The 21,433-nt window shown below is 36.8% G+C and overlaps 1 protein-coding gene across 1 annotated transcript in view; it reads left to right on the top strand.

Annotated features, from left to right (window-relative positions):
- LOC136831091 (probable E3 ubiquitin-protein ligase HERC1) overlaps positions 1 to 20,993 on the top strand; it is an 801,341-nt gene extending 780,348 nt beyond the window's left edge. The window contains exons 67-68 of the mRNA XM_067091041.1: positions 834 to 987; positions 17,744 to 20,993. Coding sequence (XP_066947142.1) covers positions 834 to 987; positions 17,744 to 17,950 — 361 coding nt within the window. The 3' untranslated portion in view covers positions 17,951 to 20,993. The remainder of the gene's footprint in view (positions 1 to 833; positions 988 to 17,743) is intronic.
- The last annotated feature ends 440 nt before the right edge of the window (positions 20,994 to 21,433 follow it).

The raw sequence follows: 21,433 nt of genomic DNA, 5'->3' as shown, positions 1-21,433 counted from the left end.
TATACAAATTAAATCCACATTACTAGATTGACTGTATCATTTCTCTGGTTAAGTTTAAGTATATAACTATTCAAATACTGAAAGTTGGTCAGTTGAATGGTATGACTTGTTATTATCCATCACCATTAACTTTTTTATGTAAGATTTTCATCGTATGGAGTTAGATTTGAAATGAGTTCTCTCCAGTATTTTCTGTCTATGCTTTTATCCAAGCCCCTTTTCCAAGTTTTCCTGGACTTTGACACTGGTCGTTGTCCTACTACTGTGTTTCTGAATGTATTACTTTTGTAGAATCTTCCTCTTCCCCCTCTTATGTTCACACCATCTCAGTCTTTGAGGCTTCAGTTTATTTTCCAGCTGCTGGACACCACAACTGTTCCATCTGTTTGTAACTTCCCCTTTTGTAATGTAATCTTCTCACTGCATTCTGGCTATAAATCTTCGCATTCTGTGTTGTGTAAGGTAATAAAGGCTATACATGCTTCATGAATTTTTATTCTATTCACTAATGGGATGCTTTTATTTACATGTATTGCAGGATCTCTTTCCTCATCATGCAGGCTGTTGCTATATCATTCTTTTTGCTCTCCATACCTGTTCCGTGCTTTTTTTTTTATACATTTCAGAAATCTTAAATTCTTATTCTTTGCAGTTATGAATCTCTTAACAGTATGATTTTGTAAACAGCATGACTTACATTTTGAGTAATTTCCCATCCTTAAACCCTTGTACTGTATTTCCACACCTCCCCTTACTAATTTGTAATCAGGCAGTTTAAAAGGACTGTAGCATTTAATTTTTATCAAATGATAAGGTAAGCTTTTCTTTCTCAGGTATCGGGAGGTTGATGAGCATGACCCTTTGATAGTGTGGTTATGGGCTATTTTAGAATCTTTCAGCCCATGTGAACGAGTCTTATTTGTCAGATTTGTCTCAGGGCGGTCAAGACTCCCTGCAAACTTAGCAGATCTTTCGCAAAGGTTCCAGGTATGTTAAAATGTTGAGCTTCCCATATGTACTGTACACTAATATGAACTGCTATAGGTGTAAGTTAACTTGAGGAAATCAGTAGCAAAGTGTCAAGTTTCAAAAAAACTCAAAGCATGCTTTAGGCGGCATTCCATCTGCATGCTGTCCGTGATCTGTATAAAAGCTTTTAGGTAAATAAAATTTCATCTTACAACCACAGTTTGTTTCATCATTTTTGTTAGTAGCATATTTTGAATTTTATATAAGTAACTTACCAAGTAATTACATAGCTATAGGTTTTCAAACCACGGCAGCCTAAAAATTAAAAATTCATGGTAGCGCTCAATTGTTTTGTGCAGGTGACAAGACCCCGCCCACTTTCGGGTACCGATAGGAACAACTTAACAGAAAGCTTCAATTCATTTTCTGCTGGATTCTAACTAACATTGAAGGTTTTCTGTGGTCTCCTTAATCATTTTTTCGGATATTATTCCCGACTTTTGATGAAGTACTCAATTTTTATTGTGGCCTCAATCTTTGGTTATTTAGTTACCTTTGTTTAGCAACAGTAAAACCTTTATTGTCAATTTAAACTGTCACATTCTAGCTCCTCTAGCATTTGCTTATGAATAGAAGGGTGTAAGACTAGGTTAACAAAGTCTTCTTATGATTCACACATGGTGTACTTAAATGTAGGTAGCGAGAGTGAAGTATAGATAACACTTGCATAGAATGTTAAGATTGGGACAGTAGGAAGTGGAAGATATTAAAGTCACATTTGGATAAACTCCAAAAGAGATAGGAAGAAGAAGGCAGCTGCTAGAGCCAAGAATAGAGCTAGTGTAGAGTCCAGTCCTTTACCTAGTCTTGTAGAAGATAGAGCAATTCCTTCTCCTCCAGTTCTTACTGTGTCTCCTATCATTAGCCCTCCTACTTTACCATATACTCCTTTACCAGGCTCCCTTGCTTCCAAACCTAATGCCATTGCCAACTTCGAATTAAAGTTTGATCGCAAATTTGAATTTTATTTCTAATGCAGTGTTGGAAATGGGGTCTTCCATTACAGCTATTATGGAACAAGTGTCAAAGTGATAGTGCTATGAAAAGTGACATTGTTGTGCATGTTGAGGAGGTGGCTGCTCATCCCACCAGTGCTTCTAGAGTAAGGTCTCTGTCCTGCTGCCCCACACCAGCGAGAAGATATACCTGAGGTCCAAGGGAGGCTGGTGGGGTTTGCCCACGGGCAGTCACCCCCTCCTTTGAGCCTGTTCACCATTCCCAGGCTATGACAAAGCTCCATTGGAAAGGCATCTCAGTGTCAGAACATCAACTTTCGTCAGATTCGGAAGTTTCCAGCCTTGATGAGAAGCACCAGTACCACTACCCAGCTTCTTCGTGTCCCCTTAAGAGGCACTCTGTGAATGCGAACTGCTCTCCTCTTCCAGTCAAGAGGTACAGGGAGACCAGCTGTAGCCCACAGCCCCCCTGCAGTCTCAGGGACCATTCTGCCACCTCTTCAGCTCATCCCCATCGTTCTCCTCGGGACAGCCCGGAGCACTTCTCGCCTCTTGAGCGCCCATATTTGGCATCTAGCACCCATCATCTTCTTTGAAGATCCATGGTGCCTTCGAGCGCCCGCCTACTCCTGAGCATCTGGCGCCCACCTTTTTGCATCAGGCTCCTGCTCCCAAGCGTGTGTCGCCAACTGCTGAGTGTTCGACACAGTTTCTGAGTGCCCGCTGCCATCTTCCGAGCACCCGGCTCTACCTTCTGCTTCGCATCCGCTCTCATCAGCCCAAGAAGATCCTTCTTTATCTCTGATCCAGTGCCAGTTAACAGAACTTACGGGTTTTTTAAAGAAAACTTCAGTGGCTCCTGAAACTAAGGACACGTCTTTGTCTCCCATTTTGTCAGCTAACTCAGCATTACTGAAGTTTTTCCTGGATAGTTTCCCAGACTTCTTCATGCCTGCTGCCCCAGCATCTCCGGCTTTGACTTTCCTTATGAGGAAACAGCCTACTGACAGTGTTAGGCTTCCTAAGTTAGTTCTGTCTTCTTCCTTGGGGAAAGCTCTTCACGAGATTGATGATTGGCTGGCCTCCAAGAGGGAACAAGGTAAAGCGACATTCACTTTCCCTCCCAGTAGACTTCTCAAGATGAGATATTACGCCACTGGAGAAGCACCCTCTTTGGGAGTCTCTGCCTCCTCCCAGGGGGACTTCTCTGGTTTGGTGGACTCATCTCGTTGAGCTGCATTCTCTTCAGCCAAAGTAATGTTTTCCTCTCCTGAATCAGACTACCTCATCAAGAATATTTTTAAGGTGCTGGAAGTACTTAGCTTCCTTGATTGGTCTGTCGGCACTAGCAAGAAAGATAGAAGATTGCCCAGACCTAACAGAAGACTTCTCCTCAGACTGGTTAGGGATGCTGTCTTGTGACGATAAAGTGGTGAGGGATAGATCATCGAAGCTTGACTCTCTTTTTTCGATGGATATCTTGAAAAAGAGAGAGTTGTGGTGTTCATTCACCTCAAAGGGGGTCACCTCGACCCAGAAATCAGCCCTCCTTTTCTTGCCCCTAGACAAGTCTCATCTCTTCCCACAAGCTGTAGTGAAAGAGATCTTGTCAGACTTACAGAAAAAGTCAACTAATGATCTGCTTGCACAGTCCACCAAGCGTCCAAGAGAACCCTCTTCCTTCAAAACCAAGTCATTCTCTCCGTTACAGCCTCAGTCCTTTCGTGGAGGTAAACGGAAGCCTCAGCCAAGATCGTGCTCCAGTTTACAACCCCCTTCCAGATCCGTCAAGAAGCCAGTTTTCAAGCCTACCCCTGAGAAGCGAGAGTTCAGTCCTTCGCACCCCAGTAGGAGCCAGACTTCTCTTTTGGAAGGAATGGGCACACAGAGGAGCAGAACCTTGGATTGTCAAGATACAAAAGGAAGGCTATTCCATCCCTTTCAAGCAGTAGCAACATCTCCGATCTCATTGATTGCTCACTCAGAGGGCTCCAAGAGGTTTCTAGCCCTTTCTCGAGAGGTCAAATCCCTTCTTCCCAAGGAAGCTGTCGAAGAAATCAAGAATTGCGGTTCAGAGGGCTCTTACAACCGCCTATTCATGGTCCCCAAGGCATTGGGGGCTGGAGACCCGTACTGGATGTCAGCGCCCTAAACTTGTTCATTCTAAAGATGGAGTTTCATATGGAGACAGTTCTTTCAGTCATGTCTTCTCTACAGCAGGGAGACTGGGTGGTCACTTTGGACATGCAGGACACTTATTTCCACATCCCCATACATCCAGACTCAGGGAAGTTCCTGCGCTTCGTTTTTCAGGGCAGGGTTCTCCAGTTTTGGGCCTTATGCTTTGGCCTGTTGACAGCCCTGCAAGTATTTACATGGATTCTCACCTCTCTTGGGAATTGGCTACATCTAGGAATAAAGATCAACCTGTATTTAGATGACTGGCTTCTCCATGCCTCGTTGGAGAAGAAATGCATGGAGGACTTGAAGAAAACTCTTCACCTGTTAGGCATTGTGATCAATGAAAAGAAATCCCTAATGACACTGACACAGGTGATTCCCTATTTGGGGATGATCCTGAACTTACAGACTTTTTGGGCTTTTCTGTCCCCCAGAAAAGTCGATTCCTGCCTGCAGACAGTCCAACAGTTCCTCTCCCTTCCGTCCTGCCCAGCAGTCTAGTGGATGAGCCTTTTGGGGATGCTGGCCTCAGTAGAACAGTTTGTAAAACTGGGCAGGCTGCACATGAGTCCTCTGCAGGTTTTCCTCAAAGTGAACTGGAACAGAAGGAACCAACTGGACTCCTTTGTTTTCCCTGTCACATCAGAGATCAGAGTGGACCTTTGATGGTGGTTATGCGAAGAAAAACTTCGGGAGGGGAAGTCTCTTTTTCCAGTGGGCCCCGACCTAGAATTTTATTCCAACACCTCCAATCTAGATTGGGGTGCCCTTCTGGAGGGCTGAGAAGTTTCCAGAATGTGGTCAAGAGAACAGTGGAGTTACCACATCAGCGTCAAGGAGCTGAAGGTTATTCACCTAGGCCTTCAGTCCTTCTTGAGCCTAGTCTTTGGCAAGAAGGTGATAACACACAGACAACACCACTGCACTAGCATTCATCCACAAGCAAGGAGGCACCCATTCTTTTTGTCTTTACAAGACAGCGAGAGACCTCCTCTTGGCAGAGAAGAACCAGGTGACTTTGACCACATGGTTTATTCAAGGGAGAATGAATGTGATGCAGATGAGTTGACCCATCTCAGATAAGTACTACCAATAGAATGGGCATTAGACCCCCTAGTCTGCAACGATCTGTGGAGGTTGTGGGGCAGACCGACCATGGACCTATTTGCGACTTAAGGGGAGTGCACTCTTATATAGAAATAATGCTCCGATTTTTATTAAATTTTTATATGTTATACATATATATAAGATGATGTTCCAGAAAAAAATTGAGAATGATCAGATGATTATTTTGGATTTGATTAAAAAAATAAATAAAAAATATAAAAAATCTTTCTCCTTCATTTTTAGAGCTGTTGCAATGCGGCTTCATACACAGAAAGTATATCATAGTAGGGAAAAAATCATGGGAAGAGTTTTTCTATTTTCCCTTTTTTTTTGATGGGGGCGAGGGGGGGATTTTCCCCCAAAATTTGTATAATTTGATTATCACGGGTTCTTCATCAACCTAAGAAAAATTCTAGCCCCACCATAATATTTGTCTTTCTTTCCTCTTTCCAATGGTATATTTAACTTTAAAACTGGCCTAAAAATAAAATAGTAGTTAGCGTTTGAAGTACAAAAAAGTGAAAACTGAGAAAAACGACCGTAAAGGTCAGCAAGTGTTTTTTTTTTGGCCCTCGTGGAAAAACTTATCTTCCAGCATTATTTTGGTTGATTTGGTCACCTTCCTCCCCCCTTTATAAAAAGGGGTATTATTTGCTCAAGGCGAGGGTATCATCAAGTACCACGTGACTCATTGTTGCCTGGTTTGAAACTAAGAAACTAAAAGTTTAGTAGCTACCAGGCTGATATTCTTGACTCATTTTCAGTCACTTTTTTCCACTTGTTTGGTCTTTTTGGTCTTTGGAGTTTGATTTTTAAGCTTTTTTGTCTCTCAAATGAACTACTTCTGTACTTTCACTTGTGCCAAACAGATGTGTTAGTAAGTTGAATTTCTCATAGCTGAAGTTGTGTTCAATTTCCTCAATGTTTATCTCACTCAGTTGATGGTGCTGAGATTTTCCATTGCTAATTCGCTTTGCTGGGGCACTAACTGTACAGTAAACCTACATGATTGGCACTTCATTAAAATATCAGTATCCCATCTATTGGCAGAGACTTCGACCTGAACTTTACCCCTGCAATTTCCTACCTTGCATCTAATACCCAACACTATTTTATCTAACTGAGATCTAGATATAATGAACTTGTCATCATATACTCCCTTTTCATCATCCTTTATTCATTTCATCAACTGTGAGCATATTTGTGAAGGTGAAAGTATATAGATTGTATTTAGAATTACTGGATGTAAAAAAACCGGCAAAAAACACCACAAATAGTGAAAAAATTGCTCAGAGTAAAAAGTTGCCCACCACCCGCTTTCAACGTTTAGGGGCAGCTGACTCGGCTTTGTCTCAGCACTCTCTCTCTTAGACCAAGTAAAAGCCATTGTTGTTGCCAGACGCTGCCAGACGTAGGAGATAAGGTGGTATGAAAATCAAAATAATTAATAAATTAAGCGAATAAAAGAAAAAATGACAATAGTCATTAGGAGACAAACGTCAGCCCTACCTCACCGTGTGGGGGGCGGAGGCCCAAAACCCCATCAATTTTAATATTTTGAAAAAATGCTTTGGTCACATGATAACGAAGGTATTGCTCATATCTTATGGCCATTTAACCATTTTTTTTAATTTAAAAATATTCATAAAAAATCGAAGCGTGTGCTCCCCTTAAAGGAACAGCTGTCTCCCTCTCTTCTGCTCCCCAGTCCCAGACCCTCTAGCATGGGCGACAGATGCCATGCTCTTTGACTGGACAGGCCTGGACGTTTACGCCCTCCCTCCCTTCGGGATGATCAGGGAGGTATAAACAAGTTTTTGTCGAATCAGAACATTTCCATGACTAGTAGCTCCCTTTTGGCCCAGCAAGGAGTGGTTTCCAGACCTGATTTGACTGATGGTGGATTTACCAAGGCTCCTTCCACAAGGGTTGTCTGCCCTGGCCCTGAGAGGCTTCAGACTATCATGGGTCTCTTCAGAGTGAAAGGATTTTTGAGACAGGCTGCAGAGGCAGTTGCAAGATGCAGGAGATTGTCTTTTAGAAGGCTGTACCAGTCCAAGTGGACAGTTTTCAGAAGATGATGCAGCCATAATAACATCTCTAATTCTGAAACAACTACTGTATAAGTCAGATTACCGACTTCTTGTTATTCTTTAAGTCCGTCAAGAAGTTACTGATCTCTCCTGTCAAAGGGTACATGTTGATGCTCAGTTCAGTTTTTAAATATAGAGGGATGGATCTGTCTTCCAACCAGGACCTCAGTGACCTCATCAGATCGTCTGAGACATCGAAGGAAAGGAGTTCTAGTTGCATCTCTTGGAATTTGGATGTGCAGTAGTATTTAAATGGCTTTCAGGTCCCTCTTTCAAACCACTCTGTTCTGTCTCTCTCAGAGTCCTTACCAGGAAGACACTCTTTTTGGTGGCGTTGTTGACCGCCAAGTAGATTGGTGAGCTGCAAGCAATAGACAAAAGAATGGGCTTTGCGCAAGGAGACTCGGTCTGTTCCTTATCTCTTGGGTTTCTTGCCAAGAACGAAGATCCTCCCAGACCTTGGCCTCATTCATTCACCATTAGAAACCTAATAGATATTCTTGTACCAGAGGAAGAAGAGAGACTTCTTTGCCCTGTGAGAGCTCTCAGGTACTACCTGCATCGAACAGAGAAGATCAGAGAACCTTTGAAGAACCTGTGGTGTTCTGTAAGGAACCTGTCTAGGCTTCTCTTGAAGAATGCCATATCCTTTTTCCTGAGAGATGTGATTTCTGAAGCACGCTCTAAGATTCAATAGGGTGTCTTACCTTCAGTTAAGGTTAAGACTCATGAGATTAGGGCAGTTAGGACATCTCTGTGGCCTATAGACATAATATGTCTCTCTCCACTCAACTACAGTCAACGTTTTGGAGATGCAAGTCTGTCTCAGCTTCCTATTATGTAAAGGATGTGGAAACCATTTGTGAAAATTGTAGCATGTTAGGACTTTTAACCATGGCCAGCATGGTATTGGGAAAGGAAGCATAGGGGGCTATCTGTCCCTGTACTATCTCCTTGCCTTGGTATAATGTTTTGAGTTTAAGGGAAGTCTGGGGGTACATTGTACCTAGAGTACCCAGCAGATTTTAGCGGTGTGGGGTGTGGTTTTTATTATTGTGTAGGTGACAGTGTTGTTTTTAGTTTTGATCTGGTCTATACCTAGGGCAAGGGCACATTATAAACTTTGCTAGCGTTCAGAGTACTTCCTTTGCTACAAAGTTCCCACTAATGTAGGGGCAACCCTCGGCTCATCACCATGTCCAGTACAAGTTAAGATGAATGCCACCCAGAGGCAATGTCCACCTGTAGCAGCTCTGTTAACAGGTAAGGAAACAACAAGCATTGGTTAAATGCTAGAAATTTTCTGTTTCAGATTCATTACTTCCCTTAATGTTTTGAAATAGAATATGACCATGTATCCCACCTCCTTGCAATGTGTTATCAGCTATGTACAGTAATTACTTGGTAAATTACTTATATAAAAATTACATTTTTATGATAAAATAAAGATATAAAAATGAAATTTTTATTATAAAATAAAGTTTTATATATACTTACCAAGTAATTACATGATTGGAATCCTCCCTTGTATGGACATCAAGGCACAAATGAATTGAAGGTTTCTGCTAAGTTGTTCCTATTGGTACCCGGAATGGGGGGCGGGTCTTGTCACCTACACAAAACAATTGAGCACTACTGCGGATTTTGAATTTTTAGGCTGCCGTGGTTTGAAAACCTATGGCTATGTAATTACTTGGTAAGTTTATATGAAACTTTATCATAAACATGTCATCTTTTCCAAGGCATTTTTAGCCATAAGCAACTGTTTAAGTGTGTGCAGTGTATTCCAGTGGTCTTCACTGCCACTGACAATAAAGTTTTTTTTTTTTCAGTCATATTTCCCTGCATGTAAAACTTGGTGCTGTTTGCTTATCATTTCATTTATCCATTTCCTCATTGCTTAACACCAGTATTTTAACCTTTTCATATTACATAATAAGTTTTTGTGGCTATGGTGACAGAAGGAGAAATATCTTTAAGAGTTATTAAATGTTGTATAGTCCAACCTCTTTAAATCCAGCATCCCTGGGACCAGGCCACTACTGGACCACATAAAATGCTGGATGACAGAAATCACCCTTAAAAAAATCCCCCATTTAAACAAAGTCTTGCCAGCTCATTCCACATATATACATTACTGTGTTATCAAAAGTAGAACAAAACTTATGCATAATCACTGTCATTTATTAGTTCCAAAGATGATATGGGAGTTGGACTCGCTGTTTACGGAAACAATATAAAAAGCCAAGCCTCTTTACATAACAAAGCATCAGTGTTCACTGCTGAATTACTAGCAATAAAAACAGCATTAACAACTATATATGAAAACCAGTTTAATGAAGTAACCATCTTTAGCGATTCACTAAGTTCAATAAATGCAATAAACTCTTATACTCCAAAAATCAAATTATAAATGAAATTAGACATACATTACATGAAATGAAAATGCAAAAGATATCTGTTACTCTATGTTGGATACCATCTCACATAGGATTAGAAGGCAATGAAAAAGCTGACACCTATGCAAAAGAGGCTAGAACACTGCCAATATCAGCAGAATTATTACCATTAGAAGATTATACTTGATACAGAAAGCGGTGATTAAGAAGAAATGGCAAAATAACTGGAGGGAAAGCAGCCTTAACAATAAATTAAGAGAAATAAAAGAAACTGTAGACCCGTGGCCATCATCCTATCAGAATTGCCGCAGGTTTTCAGTAATGTTGACATGGCTAAGAATTGGTCACACTAAACTGACACATGGTTACCTGATGAGTAACCCCCATGCCCCTACACCTATGTGCAAAATATGTAATATACAAATAACAGTAAAGCATATTTTAAAGGTATGTCCAAAATATAGAATCCAAAGAGACATTTTATTTAGAAGATATTCCTTTTTAAAGATATACTGTCAGAAAATGACAAATTTTCACTTTTTAATATTTTAAAATTCCTTAAATTTAATCATTTATACGATAAAATATAAGATTCATAGAATAATTTATAATATATTCCTAATTAACTTAATTAGTTCTTAAACATATGTCGCTAGGTTTAATTAAATTATTAGGGTTTAAATAGCTTGTCTAATCCTTCGGGCCAGCCCTAGGAGAGTTAATATTAACTCAGTGGTCTGGTTAAACTAACGTTAAAAAAAAAAAAAAAGTTCCTTATGAAAATTCTGGCGATTACGCTTTGCATAAGCATCTCCTGGAAATGATTCGATTTGCTGTGTCAGTGCTTTCACCACTTTATTCAGCAGAGACCTAAAAATCTGTTGCTTTTTGAGAGAGAGAGAGAGAGAGAGAGAGAGAGAGAGAGAGAGACTGACTCTGTTGGCTCCAGTTAAGTTGTTATACCGACGAGAGAGAGAGAGAGAGACTCTGTTGGCTCCAGTTAGGTTGTTATACCGACAGATTTCCGTTTGCAAAGGTCAAATAATACAGTTGTATTAAGAATAATGATATAATTTTAATAAAACTTGTTGTACATAGTGCATTAGTTATATTTCATGCATTACTGTCATATTATTAACATATAATTTATGAACATAGTGATCAGGCGCCATTTGCATTCTGGTTATGTTTACATTCTTAAAATCATCTGCTGATTGCGCTTTCCCACATCATCACAACCATGCAAAATGAAACGCATTTCAGAGATTCATTTTTTATGTAAATTATCAAAGCTTGGTTGAAAAATGCAACTTACTTTATTTATGAATGCAGTAAATAAGTGAAGTAAAAGTGTGATTTCGCTAGTATCGAGTGTTGCTTTTACTTCTTCCAAAATGTTTTGTGGCCTGCACAATATTCATTTCTTCAGCCACAGCTACAACCATAAATTTAGTGGCATACTTCATAACACTTTCCTCTCCATTGTGTGAAGGATGAATAAAGATTTTTATTTTTATTTTTGGAAGTCACCATTGAAAATTAGCACATTTTTAACAAGTCTACGACTGTATTGCAACCCTTAATAACGTGTTAGCTACAGCAACTGACATCGGCAAATGGCTGTTTCTCGAGAGGAAGACCTAGACAAAAATATATGGATGGATTGGTGAGAATGACTGGAGGAAGAATGTCTGCAGCTCAGTTGTTGCAGAGAGCCAGAAAGAGAGAGGAGTGGCGAGCCATGATTGCCGATGTCCTTGGGGATATGGCACCTGGATGATGATGATGATGATGATGATGTCAGTACAGTACTTGCTGTTGTTTATTCAAGTGTCATGCACACAGTAGTACAGTAAACACCCCCATATTCATGGGGATGCATATGACCCCCGCTCTTAGCTAAAATCTGTGAATACTTAGAACCCTTCTAGAAACACTTAGAACTGCCTATTTTGATAGCTCAAACACACACAAAAAAACTAAAAATGCTTACACAGATATTATCCTACTTAAGATGGGGTTAGATTCCAAAAACCCATCGCTTGTTGTAAAAAATGTATCTCAAATATAGCCTAGCCTACACTAATGTATTCAGTACCATGTATATATATATGGTAGCCTAGCCTGCACTATAAAGCATACTTTATACATACACGGTATAGTAATTATTAATATCAGCTAATTCTGGAGGTTCATGCAGAGTGACTTATAATAATTCAGTACAAAGAGAAATTGAATAACAAACAAGAATTAGCTTAGCCTGCACTATGTTATATCATATACATATACGGTAGCCTAGCCTATATTATACTGTACTCTATATTCACATAATATAGTATTATACAGACTTCAACATAACAAATATACATCTTTTCCATGGATCTTTTAAAATGTTACGCTTTAATTCACTGTATCCTATAATATTGTATATATTCTTATATTGCTTTTGTATTATAAATTGCGATCAGTGTTTCGGTTTGGAAATCGATTAAGCGAGATACGCTATTTATATGGGACAAGGTTATTTTTCATTATACAAAGTGTTTTTAAGTCAAAATATAACATGAATATGTCTCGTGAAATTAATTTAGCTATTTTTTCGTTAATACATGATGTAGGCTGTTTGGGGGCATGTTTGTTTTGTGTAAAAAAAAAATCAAGATTCCGTTCGCTATTTTCACTTGATTTCATCACAATACGAGCTTTACGTATTTATTGTTTATCAGCGTAAAAATGCAGTAATATGTGTGCTTTTGTGCCCAGTAGTTTTGATTAAAATACTTTCTCTCCAATTTTAATTATGGTCGAGCTTCACCCGTGTTGCCGATGCGCGATAATTTATAGTCATTACCAGCTTGAACATTGTTTTCTCAGCTTCAGCTACAACATGCAGCTTAAATTTAGCAGTATATTTCCTTGCCGATCTTTTATCCATACTGAATAAGGGTATAATGTAAAAATATATGTCTTATTCTACTTAACCCTTAAACGGCGAGCCTCTATTTACAAAAGTGTCTGCTGTATGCATCGTTTTGGGAGTTAGCAAGCTGAAAAAAAAGTTCTTTTCAAAAAATCACAGCATGATTAGTTTTTAAGATTAAGAGTTCATTTTTGGCTCCTTTTTTTCTCATTGCCTGAAGTTTAGTATGCAACCATCAGAAATGAAAAAAAATATCATCATGTATAAATATTGGAAAATATGGCAGCATGAAAAAAAATTTCATATATAATTGTATACAAATCGCGCTGTGAGCAAAACGGTTAAAGCTAATGAGTTATTTTTTTTCGTTGTATTGTACACTAAATTACGATGATTTTGGTATATAACAAATTGTAAAACGATCAAAGCAACACAAAGAAAATATTATCATAAAATGATGCATGAATTCGTAACAAGTGGACGTAAAAAAAAGTTTTTTTCAAAAATTCACCATAAATCGAAATATTGTGCTAGAGACTTCCCGTTTGTTGCAAAATGAAGGTAATTGATTGAATAGTACTAGACTGTAAGTGTTTTAGCTTACAATTGCAGTTTCCAACCATTTTGCTGGAGTTAAAGTTGACCAAAGGTCGATTTTTTTCTATTTATCCACAAAGTGACTAAAGAAATTCTGAGATTCTCAGCCGAGTTACAGCGTGCGGAGGTCAGGAAAATTTTTTTTCAAAAATTCACCATAAATCGAAATATTGTGCTAGAGACTTCCCGTTTGTTGCAGAATGAAGGTAAATGATTGAATGTTATTAGAATGTAAGAGTTTTAGCTTACAATTGCATTTTTTGAACATTTCAGTCAAGTCAAAGTTGACCGTAGGTTTAAATTTTGGCACTTATCGTGATGTATATGAAAATATTTCCAAACTGATAAAAGCTACAACCATGAGTTATTTTTTGTTGTATTCTACATGAAATTGCGCACATTTTCATGTACAACACTTTATGTAACGCCTAATAGAAAACAGTGCGAAAATTATGACAAGGTGACTAAAGAAATTCTGAGATTTTCAGCCGAATTACCGCGCGTAGAGGTAAGGAAAAATTTTTTTTCAAAAATTCTCCATAAATCAAAATATTGTGCTAGAGACTTCCCGTTTGTTGCAAAATGAAGTTAAATGATTGAATGTTACTAGAATGTAAGAGTTTTAGCTTACAATTGCATTTTTCGACCATTTCAATCGAGTCAAATTTGACCGTAGGTTTAAATTTTGGCACTTATCGTGATTTACATACTGTATATGAAAATATTTCAAAACTGATAAAAGCTACAACCTTGAGTTATTTTTTGTTGTATTCTACATGAAATTGTGCACATTTCATGTATAACATTTGATGTAACGCCTATTAGAAAACGGTGTGAAAATTACGACACGGTGACTAAAGAAATTCTGAGATTTTCAGCCGAGTTACTGCGCACTGAGGTAAGGAAAAAGTTTTTTTTTTTTTTCAAAAATTCACCATAAATCGAAATATTGTGCTAGAGACTTCCCGTTTGTTGCAAAATGACGATAAATGATTGAATGTTACTAGAATGTAAGAGTTTTAGCTTACAATTGCATTTTTCAACCATTTCGGTCAAGTCAGAGTTGACCGAAGGTTTAAATTTTGGCACTTATTGTGATTTATATGAAAATATTTCAAAACTGATAAAAGCTACAACCATGAGTTATTTTTTGTTGTGTTCTACATGAAATTGCACACATTTTCATGTATAACACTTTTTGTAACGCCTAATAGAAAACTGTGTGAAACTTATGACAAGGTGACTAAAGAAATTCTGAGATTTTCAGCTGAGTTACCACGCGCAGAGGTCAGGAAATTTTTTTTTTCTTTTTTTTTTTTCAAAAATTCACCATAAATCGAAATATTGTGCTAGAGACTTCCTGCTTGTTGCAAAATGAAGGTAAATGATTGAATGTTACTAGAATGTAAGAGTTTTAGCTTACAATTGCATTTTTCTACCATTTCAGTCGAGTCAAAGTTGACCGTAGGTTTAAATTTTGGCACTTATCGTGATTTATATGAAAATATTTCAAAATTGACAAAAGCTACAACCATGAGTTATTTTTTGTTGTATTCTACATGACATTGCGCACATTTTCATATATAAAACTTTATGTAACGCTTAATAGAAAACTGCAAAAATTACTACAGTGACTAAAGAATTTCTGAGATTTTCAGCCAGGTTACCACGCGGACGTAAAAAATTTTTTCAAAAATTCACCATAAATCGAAATATTGTTATTCCCGTTTGTTGCAAAATGAAGATAAATGATTGAATGTTACTAGAATGTAAGAGTTTTAGCTTACAATTGCATTTTTCGACCATTTCGGTCGAGTCAAAGTCGACTGAAGGTTGAAAGTTTGGCACTTATTGTGATTTATATGAAAATATGTCAAAATTGATAAAAGCTACAACCATGGATTATTTTTTGTTGTATTCTACATGAAATTGCACACATTTTCATATATAAAACTTCATGTAGAGGCTAATAGAAAATGGTGCAAAAATTATGACAAAGTGACTAAAGAATTTCTGAGATTTTCAGCAGAGTTAGCTGATGCTTTCTTTTGGGATAAGAAAGAAAGTCACGCATGCGCAGCTGGGTCACGCTTGTAAACAAAACAACAGCGTGATCCGGGAACTCCCAGCATCCCTCAAGGCGCGTGATTTAAAATTTTTCGCAAACGAGGCCCATAAGTATTTTTTCGCGAATATTTAAAAAAAACTTTTTGTAGTCAATGTATTTTACATCCACTTGGCACCAGACAGACAATTTTTGTCGACATAAAATATGTCCAGTCGGCGTTTAAGGGTTAATGTCATTTGTACTATAACTACGGTAATTGTTTATTACTGTACAATGGTTGAAATACAAGGAAAACGGCTGTTGTCATCCGATTCAGTTATAAGTAAAACAACAGTTTCTCGTTCGGTTGTTTATGGCTGTATGCATTTACACAAGAGTATAATGTACTAACAATACTTTTATCATTCTCTTTTACTTTTTTAACTAGAAGATGGGATAAAGAAATGGAGGAAAAGAAGTTGGTGTATTGTAATTTGGTCTCTCTCGCTGCCTGATTGTACTCTGCTGCCTGCAACTGCACAAAATTTAAAAATATTTTTTATAAAATATTGTCGTATCGGTATTAATTGCTTATCCCATCACAAAATTGAATTATCTTAAGGCAAATTATCATAACTCGAGCACTACCTGGGTACCTGAGTATTTGAATAGTTTTCTCACAAAAAGTGCATTTAGTCGTGAAAATATGAAAATACAGTAATTAGTGAATATTTTTTAGTGAAAAATACAGTGAATGGGCAAATTTTCAGCAAATAATGCGTATACAGTATATGTTCCATAGAGAAAGCTGCGAATTGTGAGACCTTGAATCGTGAGACTGCGAATACAGGGGGTTTACTGTAAGTAGTTGTTAATTATAAGAAATAGTAATGAATTCTAAGACAAATCACAAGGTACTAAGCCTGATATTAGTGTATGAAGATTTGCATTTAACCTAGTGAACTTTTGCTTCTAGGCCTATTTTATTAGTTAAAAGCTAACTCAGGTACAATATGAATTATCAGTGGTATCTGCCAAAACTGAGGCATGCATAGAAAGCTTAGTCTAGTTTAATCTACCGAAAATACATCTTGCACTACACATGATGTATGTTATGAAATCATGTTTTTGGACAAATTTTACTGATCACAGGATACATGAGATCAGAGGATCGAGTATATGCAGGCAGGCCCCAGTTAATGGTGGGGGTTCCATTCCCTGCTGAGCACCAATAACTGAAAGTCATTAACTGGAACATCACAATTATTATGGTAATACTGTACACTAAATGGCGTTTATGATGCTGCAAGTGCCAATAAACTGAACGGGGCTGTTAACCGGTTATCAGCACTGGTAAGCAGCTTACTGATGCCGATAAACCACTTACCGGTGCTGAAAATGAAATACCAGTGCTGCAAATCTGGTTAACAACGTCGTTAGCCAAGCTTCGGAAAACCAAAACACTGTTAACTGATGCCGCCAGTAAGTGGGGACTGCTCGTATGCAAACTACAGCTCTTTTGTATTTTGTATATTTTTGAGAGTCACAGAATGTTTTTATTGGAAATAAACTGTGCTAGTGTATTAACGGAGCAAACTTCAGTTCCAAAATCCAAAAAAATAAAAAAACTGGGATGACATGTGGCACTGCCTTGTAGGCGATCAAGAGCTAATGGCGGCTGATTAAAAAAATACTGGAGTATGGGAGTTGCCAGACCACCGAATGCTGGATTTAAGAGGTTGACTGTACTGTACTTCTGATTTATGCTAAGTATAATACAGCATAACAGTTTTTATAATTTCTGGAACACCAGTGTCTTTGTTGCAATGATATTTTCCTGTATTCACATAATTTTGGATATTTTATAAAGATAAGGATTAACATTAGGCAACACACCCAACTTTTTGAAGACTAGTGAGATCCATTATTATTGTTTTTTTTTCATACATCTCCCTCTTTGAAATACTGTGAAAACTTGTTATTCAAAGGACTAAGACCTAACGCATACTGGAGTTCAGCATAGGAAGTTAACCAACTTGTACAAATGATACCCAGTAATGTTAATAAATCTAGTACCAGTTACTTCTTGCCCAAATAGTCTGAGATTTTAGTTCTCTCAAAATGTATATGTTCATATGGGATGGCATTGGCAAAGATATTTGCTGAATAAGTATTAATGTTAGTTTTACTATCAAATTTCATTTTGGTTATCATGCCAGCTTCTATGTATTGAGCAGTCTATCTGAGGAAAAGATTATGCTTTAAAGGTTTATCAGTGCAGGTTTGATTTTTTAAGTGTATTATGTCCCATGCATATTTCAACCGTATGGAAACAGATGGACAATTATATCCTGTACTGATTTACAGTCTAAAAGTTGAATGCTGTATCATATCACATTTTTATATACTCCCAGGTTATGCGGGTTGATCGGCCTATTGATACTCTTCCTACAGCGCAAACATGTTTCTTCCAGTTGCGCCTTCCACCTTACTCAAGTCAGGAAGTCATGGCAGAGAGATTGCGTTATGCTATAAATAACTGTCGTTCCATTGATATGGATAATTACATGTTGGCCAGAAACCAGGATCCTAATCATCATTCTGATGATGATGAATTCTAAAGCCTTTTGTGTTTATGAATTTCAGAATCTCTTGAACTTGAAACACCAGTAACATTTTGTGATAAATACAGACTGTATGAAGTAGTCTTAATCACAATTACATGTCATTTTTACATGGAGCTTAGTCTTTTTCATAGTAACAAATGTGCCTGTTTTTTTATCAGAAAAGACAAAAATTGCATCTCAGAGTGAGTGTAATATCATCATCATATTGAATAATACTGTAATCCTGTGGTGTGTATTCATTAATACTTAACTAAAAAATCAGGGTATGATCAGAGGTGTAGAACACAACATTTTTAAGTTTTTAAAAATTTAGTTATTTTTAGTTAATTCATATTTCATTTTATTTCTGCAGTCATCCATGTGTATTCTCATTTAGGATAAGTAATCCATTGTGATTTAGATATTCATTGTAGATTTAATAGGCTGTAGAAGAACAGCAAGTATCTGTGATGCACCATGTTTTTGCCATCTTTTGATATGTAACAGGGTGGTTTATAATAATTTTTTTGTCTATTTTTTTTGTGGTAAACAGGTGTTCATTTTTAAATGGGAAGATAGTTGTGTTTAATTTCTTTTGAAATTAGAGTATAGTAGCAGTTTGAAAACGCTACATCTGTTGCTTCTAGTCAGTATCTTATTGATTGGGCTTATGGGGATTCAGATTGCTTTAGAAATGATAATACTGTGTTCCCAATTTTTTGGAAAGACTGAATGTAATTCAGTTTATTTTCTTTAGCAATACCCATTAAAGTCAGTTCAGTGAGAAGGTTATTTGATTGTACTTTCATGCACCATAGTGGAAAAAATATAATTGTTTATTTATATATGAAGTCATGGACAGCACTATGGTGTGCTAGTTCATCTGCATGTTCTCTGTCAGAGCATAGTTTTGAATACGTACAGCTTGTTGATATTGTACATTGTGAGAGGCAGTCATCTTTGAGCTTATACAAATATTAACATTTTATCGTGTCAGTTATGCATTTTTGTATACATTTAACACCATGCATTCCATTAGAAGATGCCCTCCTACTTTGAAAAGTCCATATTGTTGGTAATGAGATTTCATGTAACTTAGCCTCAGGTTTTGACAGTATATGGTACTTGAAGTGATCTGCATGCCTTGTATTCCTTGTGGTTCTTCATATTTTTGTTCATATAAATTTACAGGTGGGGTATTCAGTCTAGAACAGAATTTTCTTGGATCACTGCCTAAAATGAGTGGTTAGTAAACCATTACCCAAGTTTGTTACTCAAGGCATGTTTCTCAGTTTTTATTGACCTCTGCCAACGTTTGTGCACCCCAAGTTTGTTTTTGTTTAGTTTTATTTTATTAAAGAAATGTTGCTTAAGTTTCTGTTTCACAATATCCTTGCCCATCATTTCATCTTTGTTGTACAGTCATATCTATTTTAGATATTACAGTACTAAGTGAACCACACACTAGAGAAAAGTTATTGATGGTTTTTAGAATGTGTATTTTGCTTAATAGTTCCCCATTTATGATGTAGAGAAAATTATGCAGAACAATGTTACTCTGGTTGTGCCACTCCATTGTAGTGTTTTGTTGAGAAAATGTTTTTGAAGTTTATTTTTCCAGTTAATTGTAAGTAGCAGATTGTTATGGTAGAATGTTAGCACATAGATAAGTTTCGGTTTGCTGTTTAGCCGATTGTGATTGTGGAATTCTTGATAGTCATGCAGATTATTTTATGCTGTCATTTAATGTTTTGGCAATACAAGAGGCATTTAGAAAAAAGGTTTACAGGAGTTGGAAAATAAATTAATACAGCCAGAATTTCAACTTTCAGCAGTAGTTCTGTATCCATACATGTATGTCTTCTTCAGATGCAGATTATTTTTATTAAACTTCCATTTTCTGTTCATTCAAGGAATTTAATATCAGTGATGTTGGTATGCCGTTGCTCAATGTTTAAGATATCATTAGCGAGAAATAGACTTACTAAGGTCCCTGGTTCTGGGTTTTTCAAGCCAGAGAAACTTATATATTGTAATTTTTCAAAAAAAATTGGACATCACCAATGAAATGAATTAACATAACTTATATCCTTATAATTATAATTTATTTAAGTACTGTATCATTTTTAAGGCTTAGCCAGGTGCTTGTTCACTCATCAGAATGTGTTCATGATCATGATATGTTGCATTATATTGTATAAATGAATCCTTAAATAGTGTAGATCCACTGTTTTTTCAGATTATTATTACACAGTTTTCATTTTGCAACTGTATATTGCACAATAGTACTCAATGATTATGTCATGACTGGGTTCATAAAATGAAACGTAAATTATGCACTCACCTAAGGATTTTGTGAATTACCATTTTACTGAACAATGTGTAAGAGGTATAGCTATACTGTAAATCCAAAATAGTATGCCTAATTGTTAAAAAATCTTAGGAATGGTTAGAAATGGTTTTAATGAATTTAAACCTACGCATGAATGGTTACATACTCACACAATCTTGTGACCAAAGATATTTTTGGGCATACTGTATACATATGTTTTTTACATTTTTGCACCACCTAGGTAATGTATAATCTTCAATATTTGTTATGAATGTGCTTAATTCTGTAATGGCAAAGGATAATGAGTGATGGTACAAACCTTTAAAGAAAATGAAGTCAAATGCTTTCACACAGTTTTCAAAACAATAGAGCTTTGTAATAAGATATACCAATTTTTTATGTTGATTTGGAGGTTTGCTGTTCTATATGATGTAAATTAATGAGGTGTTTAAACTGGGTTTCTCTGCACCAAAGACTTCAGCATTGTAATGGTAGCCATCAAGCACTTGAGGGACAATGCTTTAGGTATTTAACAACTACAGTACCCACCCTCTCTGAATAGGTTCACTGAATGCATCAAGTATTCTGTATTTTACATAGGACATGTACAGAATATACATATTATAGCCATATGTATGAAGTAAAGAGTATGTATTCCAATGCTATTTTGCATTGTGAAAGTACTTACTTTAATGGAATTTTGTCACCATAAATAATTTGGATATATTTCTCTAGTGTTTAAACATTTAATCCTGTTACTTAAAATATGCTGTCCCTTTTCACCATCATGAAAGGACTTAAATTTTACAAGTACAGTATTAGGTTCTGAGTTTTCATCTGATACTTAACTCATTCTGTGATATCACTTAAGAAATCAGTTTAGATAAGTTCAGTAACAAGTTCCAAAATGTTTGTTGTGCATTTAATTAAAGCTTGCAATTGTTTTTCGACTTGTTTTAACACTGTGTTCTACATAAATCACTTGGATTTGAATTGTTTGACATGAGCATAAACTGTTATGTAAAAGAGTAGGTGTTTATTGTGGGTTGTTTATTTTAATTGCATTAAGATTGGAAATCCTGTTTACATTTATAAAGACAAAAATTAACCCCTGGGGCCAATAAAATAAGGTCTTGAAAATATATTCAGACTAGGGTATGCTTATA

The sequence above is a fragment of the Macrobrachium rosenbergii genome, chromosome 48 (genome assembly GCF_040412425.1).
Source record: "Macrobrachium rosenbergii isolate ZJJX-2024 chromosome 48, ASM4041242v1, whole genome shotgun sequence".
Classification (NCBI taxonomy): domain Eukaryota; kingdom Metazoa; phylum Arthropoda; class Malacostraca; order Decapoda; family Palaemonidae; genus Macrobrachium; species Macrobrachium rosenbergii.
The sequence above is the reverse complement of the archived record's forward strand: the minus strand, read 5'-3'. Positions and strand labels throughout refer to the sequence as shown.